At 29.1% G+C, this 7,796-nt stretch overlaps 1 protein-coding gene across 1 annotated transcript; it reads left to right on the plus strand.

Annotated features, from left to right (window-relative positions):
* Positions 1–3,984: 3,984 nt before the first annotated feature.
* Positions 3,985–5,777, plus strand: LOC145834949 (kelch-like protein 7). The gene is made up of 2 exons (XM_082942477.1): positions 3,985–4,072; positions 4,369–5,777. The coding sequence occupies exons 1-2, from the start codon at positions 3,985–3,987 to the stop codon at positions 5,775–5,777; spliced, it is 1,497 nt and encodes a 498-aa protein (XP_082798603.1).
* Positions 5,778–7,796: the final 2,019 nt, after the last annotated feature.

The raw sequence follows: 7,796 nt of genomic DNA on the forward strand, positions 1-7,796 counted from the left end.
AGTCTCAATCTAATTTAATGAAATATTTACGGTTTTTTTTTACTTAGATTAATATTTATACTTTTAAAAATAGTTACTCTGTTAATAATCATTAAATATCCAGTTTTAGGTTTTAGTATGAATCAGGGATGCCACACACTCATACTAGTAAAACTTACCTTAAGAATACAATTTGACTAAGGATATCTTTTTTTTATCTACAAAACTTTAGCTAGTTCCTCTGGATGCTTTTATGATTCAGTTTTTTCTTTGAAAAGTATTTGTCAATATTATATCTAACTTTTCCTATTGTAATAATGATATAGTTCTGGCTAAGTTAGACTAGTTTGAAATTAAAAAAAAAACTTCAGCCAGACCAATTTTTTTTAATAGAAATCTCACAACTATTTCAAATTGGTCAATTTGGAATTTCAAATTGGTCAAATTGGAAATTTTAGTCAAAAGTTTATCTAGAAACAAAATACTGAAAATGATTTGTTTGTTTAAGTTTTAATATTCTTACATTTTTTAGTCAATTTAGTTTGAAAACTGATTTTTAAAAGCTCATCTTACTTTAAAATTAAATATCTAAAAAAAAATTTGAAAGATTTAAAAAACTCAAGATGGCTCAGGGAAGTTTTAAATCACTTAATTTTTTTTTTTTATGACAAGTGGCAACCCTGCTTAAGCTGTTATTGGTTACTCAGACTAATTTGTTTTCGTTTTAAGAAAGCCATAACTTTTATTTATATTCCTTATAAAAATTCATAATTTATTTTCAATTTAACTTAAACTAAAAACTAAGAATTATTCTTTATTACTATAATATTTAAAATTTTTACTTTTATAACTTTATAATATAAGAACTCAAAATAATAATTGTTAACTATTTATATTTTGCATAAGTTCTTGAAATTGACTTAAGAATAGTTTTCTGTTTTGTATTATAATGATAAATAATTTAAAAAATAACAAATAAAATTTCTATATCCTGTGAAATATGAAATTATATTTTAGAGTTTTAGTTAATGTTTGTTTTAAAATAAACAAAGTCATTTTTTGTTTCAAGTGTTTCAAAAATTTGATACTTCTTTAAATTTTTTAATAACCTAAACGCTTGAAAGAAAGACTTATAGCTTTTATTCATTTTAAGTACTTAAGTGAATTTTTATTCTGTAGTTTGAATAATGTAAGTTAGTTGAGGTATTTCGAGATTCAAATCAAACCTTAGACTGTTAAGGATTTTTTAGTAATAAGCTTAAGTTTAATTTTTTTTTTCTAAATTTTTATGCTAGTTTTTTTTAAATTTAAAACCTTTTGAGCCTTAATAATAATATTTTCAGGCCTATTAGAAATGTTTTTGTTTATTTATAAGAGCTCAGGATAGTTTAAGAATTTCTGAAAATCTCAGTACTTTTTTCAAATATTTAAATGTTATAAGGTTGATTAAGGTTAAATTTTTGTTTATATATAACTAGTTTTGTTAAAAAGCTAGATTTTTATTGATTTGAATTTTTGTTTAGGTTTGAAGGGACTCAGGGCAGTTGTAGTCACTCGAAAGAGTTTATTTTTAACCCAAAGAAGTGTCAACAGTGTACTTTTAGTTATAAACATAAAACTAAGTCATTTAAAACAAACTTATAAAAATCTTTTTTTTTTATTTTCATGTCTGAAATAACTTAATTAACAAAATTGTTTAAAATAAAGAAGTGATAATCTTTAACAACCTTGAACTTAATGAAGTAAAAAATTTAGTACATGAAATGAACAATAACAGCTTCAAGTAATATTTTATATAGAGCAACAATATACATACTTAAAAATTAACTGAACTTTGTTTGTTCTTTCTTTTTTGTTCAACATATATGTTAAATACAGAAAATAATAATAAAATAATGTTAAAGTTAATTGAAAATTTAATGTATGGGTTTCGTTCTTCATAAAACATTTGAGAGTACTAGGTGTTAATTAGGGTGAGTAGAAATGTGTTTATTTAAATTTGTAAAAGGAAATCCATATTAATACTGTAGAAATAGAAGTGCATTAATAAAGAGGACTCTGCATGATAAAATTATTATAAATTTCAGCTTCATATGATATAAGGCTTTCAAATAGTATTAGTTTGATATAGTTGATATGGCTGTCAGCTTTCAGTTGATGTAGTTTGATTACATGATTAAAGTTTAGTTAATTGTTTCTAAGCGTAAAAACGTATTTTAAAATCAATTAAAAGTGTTTTTGTATTCCTGCCACTAGAGGCTCTCTTAAATTAGATTTTTGGGTGCACATAATTTTTATTTGCAATTCAGTGTGCACAGATTTCGATTAGCTTGATGGTTTAGGCCAGTGCTTCTGAAATGGGGTTCCTCTCTTCTGAAATGACGCCTCTAAGGGTTCCGAAATTTAAAAAAGAAATTTGGGAAAAAAAAACATAAATCATAAAACTTCAAAAAAAAATGGAACACATAAAATGGAAAACATATATAATTATAGCATTCATTGATCTGTTTAGTGTGTATCAAGCGGTAGGACTTTTAATGGATGTTCGTTATTAATAGGTGTCCTGGTTGCGCAAATTTTTGAAATTTTTTTAATTTCTATTTTTAGTGAAGTCATGAAAATACTGGTATTATCACTAAGGCAAACAATGTAGGAGCAATAAACTTACGCATGCAAGGGAATCAAAATTTCATTTTTGTCATGACAAACAAGATTGAGTTGTTTAAAAATAGAATTAACTTTTGGAAGAAAAAGGTTAGCAATGGTAATTTTGAGATGTTTCACCGGTTTGATGAGGCCCACGAAAAATGCATAGAATTCATCTTCTCTGACGAAATATACAACCACTTTGATCTTTTGTCTATAAAGTTTCAACATTATTTTCCTGAAGATGTTCGCATCGGAAATTTATGGATTTTGAATCCTTTCATGTGTGATATTGCTTCGGAAGAAGTGAATCTTACTACAGATACAGAAAACGAATTGCTGGAACTATCTAAAGATAGCAATTTAATATTGAGTTTCATAGGGAAGAAGCTTTTGGATATGTGCAATATTAGAGTACCCCGTCTTAGCAAAACACGCAGTAAAATTTCTTTTACCATTCACCACCACTTATCTTTGCGAGTCCGGCTTTTCGCATGTAACAAACATTAAAACGAAGCAAAGGAACTGTATGCTGACTCCAACCTTATCTGCCTGTCTTCGTCTCAGTTTATCCAAAATCCAGCCGTGCATTGACATGCTTATTGCAAAGAGACAAGTTCAAGTTTCGCACTAAATGTTTTTTATTTATTTTTTGTTAGGCATCTTACCCGTTTATTACAGTAATCTGTGAATTCGATTAGGTTCATGTTTATTTCGTTATTGTTTGTAGCTCTGATTTTGTTTTTATTATGCAAGGAAAGATTTTCATGACGTTGCGATTAATCATGTTTGTTTTCGTTTATTTATTATAGAATCATAAAACACCTATTGCCTCTGGCGCACTTTGAGTTTGACTCGACTTAATACTATTACAATTAGTATGATTTTTACAATGAAATAGTTTTGCTAAACAATTAGTTTTTCACTGAAATTCTTTTGTTTTTTGCAAGAAATATTATATTAAACATTTATGTAAAATTAAATTAGGGGTTCCGCGGAAAAGTTGAACTTTGGAAAAGGGTTCCGCCACTAGAAAAAGGTTCAGAAGCAATGGTTTAGGCTATGAGTAAATAAAATAAATTAATTTTGATTTTTAGATCGTAGGTCGTAAAGCTAATAAATATAATTTCTACTTTCAATATTTGTTATTTGTTAAACATACAACATAAACATTTACAAATGACTTAAAACTAACTTATTATCAACAGCAACCTAAAATTAATATATGAAGTGTCAGTTGTCGTCAAGCTAATCAATATAATTTTTACTTGTATTTTTTATAAAACATCATATATACAGTTTTACAAATGACTTAAAACTAACTTATTATCGACAGTGAACTAAAATATATATATAAAAATGTCAACTTTTAAAAACACAACTGGCAACATTAAAGCCTCGAGCGCACCTGGTGTTGGAGAAATAAGACCCACGAACTCTGAGAACCGTGAACTTTGTGAAGAGTTTCTCAGGAACTTCGATGAAAACTAAAGTTCCGAAGACGAAAATGTTGTGAAAAATTTCAAAAGAAATGCAGTTTTGTGTTTTGATGAAAGTGAATTGAAAAGTTTCTCTGACTTTTTTCGTACAGGTAAAGAGTTTTTTACTTTCTGTTAAGTTCTGTGATGTTTTTTTGTAGAATAAAAAGTATAATTTTTACAATTAGCATCTCTATCTAGTTTCAATAATTTCTGTTTTTTTTTTAATAAACGAATAATATTTGAATTAAATAAACTTTTGTAGGTAATGCGAAGTTATCCAACAAAAATTTCTTCAAAATTTACAAAGTCGCAAAACTACTTAATTTCGCCAATGCAAAGCTACAATTGCTCGACTTATTAAAGATCAACCTGAACATTGATAATGTTTGTTTCTACCATCAGTTTTCCAACATTGCCCACAACAAACAAATTCAAAAGTGCACTTTCGACTTCATAACAAGGTGGTTCTGCTACTTGGCCGAAAACAAAATGCTGGATAGTTTGAGCTTTGATCTCTTTGTAAGGATCTTGTCCAGTTCAGACTTGAATATCACCTCGGAGCTTGAGGTAGCAAAAGCTGTGAACAGTTGGATAGAACACGATCCAAAATCAAGAAGCAAGCTTACATTAGGTCTGGTGAAAAAAATTCGTCTACCTTTGCTCTCAACTGCTGCCTTAAACACATTGTTAGATGCTAAAACATTTTCAAAATGTGCTGAGAGTAAGGGGTTTATACTCAAAGCTATCAGCAATAAAACTGTTCAGAATCTTGACCCGAGCTCTGTGGACTGTCGAGTGAGATATTGTGCTCAAGATAATTTCGAGGTGGCGATTTGCAGCAGTAAGTCTGTTGAACCCAGTACACATATCCATCGCGTTAATGATGCAAACACTCGTCGTACTTATCGCGTAATCAGGTTGGAAAATGAGGACCGCTCGTTCATCACTGAGATCGCACGCATGGATGAAAATATCCGCGCGGTCTCAGTTGAGTTCGTGAATGGGATCATATACTTCTTCAGTTACGAGCGTTTTTTTGACAATGTGTATGTGCAGTCTTATTCAGTTTTGACTGGATCGTGGGTCGAAGTGAAGTTTCCCGATTGTTCGATAAACTGCGAAGATTTTTCAACATGCAGCTTGGAGGGAAAGATTTACATTTTGGCGGGATCAGAAACCAACTTTTTCGTTTTTGATCCCAGCACTGAAAGTTTAAGGGAGCTTGAAAATACCAAACGTTCCAGGAAGGAAGCCGCGTCATCCGTATTCAACGGGAGAATAGTGACGTCAGGAGGATTCGATCATCCGACATCCGTTGAAGCGTACGATCACTGCGCGGATGAATGGTCACGTGACATGCCCGACATGATGGATGGAAAAAGCGGTCACACCTCGGTGAGCATCGGGAGCAAAATGTACGTGATCAGTGGAGCGGAAAGTTTCGAGGTTTTTGATCTTTACAGCAGGAAGTTTGCTTTTCTTCAAGCTCCGCCCGTTCGGGGAAACTTTACCAACTTTCAATGTTTGACGAAGGGCGGCAAGATAATAGCGTTTGTTGGCAAATATGAATATGTTGTTTTCGATCCGGAGAAGATAATTACTTCCTGGCAATTCGATTTGCATCTTAATTATCACTGCATTAAATATCCAAAATTTAATGTTATTCTTTGATTGTTTTGCTTGGTGGTTCGATTATTTTACCGTGTAAAATAAAATTACTACTGAAATTAGCAAAGGCTTAAGATTGTGGCCGTTTTATGTTTCTTATGTTATTTAAATCCCTAAAATAACACTTTTTTTTTGCAGTTTGAATAGCACCATACAACTTTTTAAACTTCAACTAAGTATGATATGGAAACTTTTTCCACAAATGACTACATATCAAAAGTTAATTATTGTTATTATTCTGTAAAATGCACCGTATAGTATAGAATTAAAGCTTTTAAACAAGGGCTTTTATTGTATTTGAAAAAAATGTTAGAAACCCTATGGCCTTCAAAAACTAACTAAAAATGTTTATTTTTTAGCATAATGCTAAAAACTTAATTATTTAAAGAATAATATAAAATAACATTATAAAATCATAAATGTAAAAGACGTTTAAGAATCTGTTTTTTTACAAGTATATTTTTAATTACTGTAATTATTGAATTTGCAAAATTATGCTTAACTCTAATGTATTTTTTACAATAAACTAATTTTAGCAAAGTTTAATAAATAGCATTGTACATTTTTGAAGTAAATTTTTCTTTCGAAATCGAAAACAGTGAAAAATAATTGTTTATACAAATATAGTAGAATTTGTAAACTTTATGTAACTTTGTAAATAGTATTAGTACAAAAAGCTCTCACAAGTTCTAAATTCATTTTGACATCACAGATAAATTCTAATTTTAACTCAGTTTCTGCTTTTAGCAAGTGTAACACCAGCAAATAATAAATTTTAAACTTATTTTAATTTCTTAATAGTTTTTGTTTAAATATTTAGCAAAAAATTCTAACATGTTAAGTATCTGCTTAATAAACGTTTTTAGTAAAAAATCTACTTTTTTTTTCAGGAGTCGTAAAAGTTGTTTTTCAAAAAAAAAAACACACCCCTGATGTAAAATGAAATACCAAATAGCTTTTAGGTAGTTTAGGTAGTTAATAGCTCTAATATAGGATGTTCAAACTTTTTTTGGGTAAGGCTCCCTTAAAGAAACCAAAAAGCTATGGCCCCCTTCAACATATTTTTTCAAAATACTTATGTTGAATACACCTAACATCTTTGTTGGATGTTCATCATCAACTCTAGAATTTATAGTGTAAGCTTCAAATTATGGCCTTGTGGCTCCCCTTTTACAGCTTACGAATCTCTAACTTTCTGAAATTTTACCAAAATATCTAGTATAAGTTACAAAACTACTCTTAAACACGCCTGAACCACTTTTTTCTTGCTCTTTACCACCAACCTGAGAAACTAGTGTACCTTTCAAATTATTGCCCCCTTTGAGCTTTTCGTACCCTTTGTTATTTAAATGGTGTACTTTGGGAAACCCTTATCTAAGAGTTACTTAACTGAAAGAGCTATATAAGTAAGTTTCATGGAGATATTACTTTATTAACTAAATAAAGCATAAATCTATGGTTGTTAATCTATGTAGTTGGTTTCTTTAATTGCAATAAAAGTTGTTTTGCTTATTGATCTATCAAATATAATGCTTCACTAGTCTGTTGACTAAATATTAGCATGTTTTATATTTAATCTTTTGTAGAAAGTTGATGTTTAGATTTAAAACTTAAAATAGAATATTAAATTATTGTACTTTATAGCTTATATTAAAAATAGCTATTGATTTAGAATAGCTAGGTTTTGTATATTTCGAAAGCTTTTCCTCTTTTAATGTTGAAATTAGAAGATGGAACTAGCTGTAAGTTCTTTAGAAACAACAATTTTTATAATGCAAACTTAAAATTTAGTTTGTTTAAAAATGCAGGGACGTTTTAAGTATATTCAAAAGTAAAACGGAACAGTAATTAATAAAATGAGTTATGATTAATATGTGATTTTTTGAAAATGTACAATCAATAGTTCAAAAAAATAATTTATTTTAAATACAGGTAAAGAGAAGTACGTGGATCTTATAGTTTTTAAAGAAGTAAATCACGGTCGGCAGCGTTATGTGTCCCGCGGGCCGCACTATTTAGAAA

This window comes from Thalia democratica, chromosome 4, assembly GCF_965202585.1.
Source record: "Thalia democratica chromosome 4, ktThaDemo2.hap1.1, whole genome shotgun sequence".
In the NCBI taxonomy this organism is placed as follows: domain Eukaryota; kingdom Metazoa; phylum Chordata; class Thaliacea; order Salpida; family Salpidae; genus Thalia; species Thalia democratica.

Coding starts and splice junctions, on each gene's coding strand:
- LOC145834949 (XM_082942477.1), top strand. CDS start 3,985: ATGTCAACTTTTAAAAACACAACTGGCAACATTAAAGCCTCGAGCGCA. Junction 4,073..4,368: donor ACCCACGAACTCTGAGAACC/GTGAACTTTGTG, acceptor AAACTTTTGTAG/GTAATGCGAAGTTATCCAAC.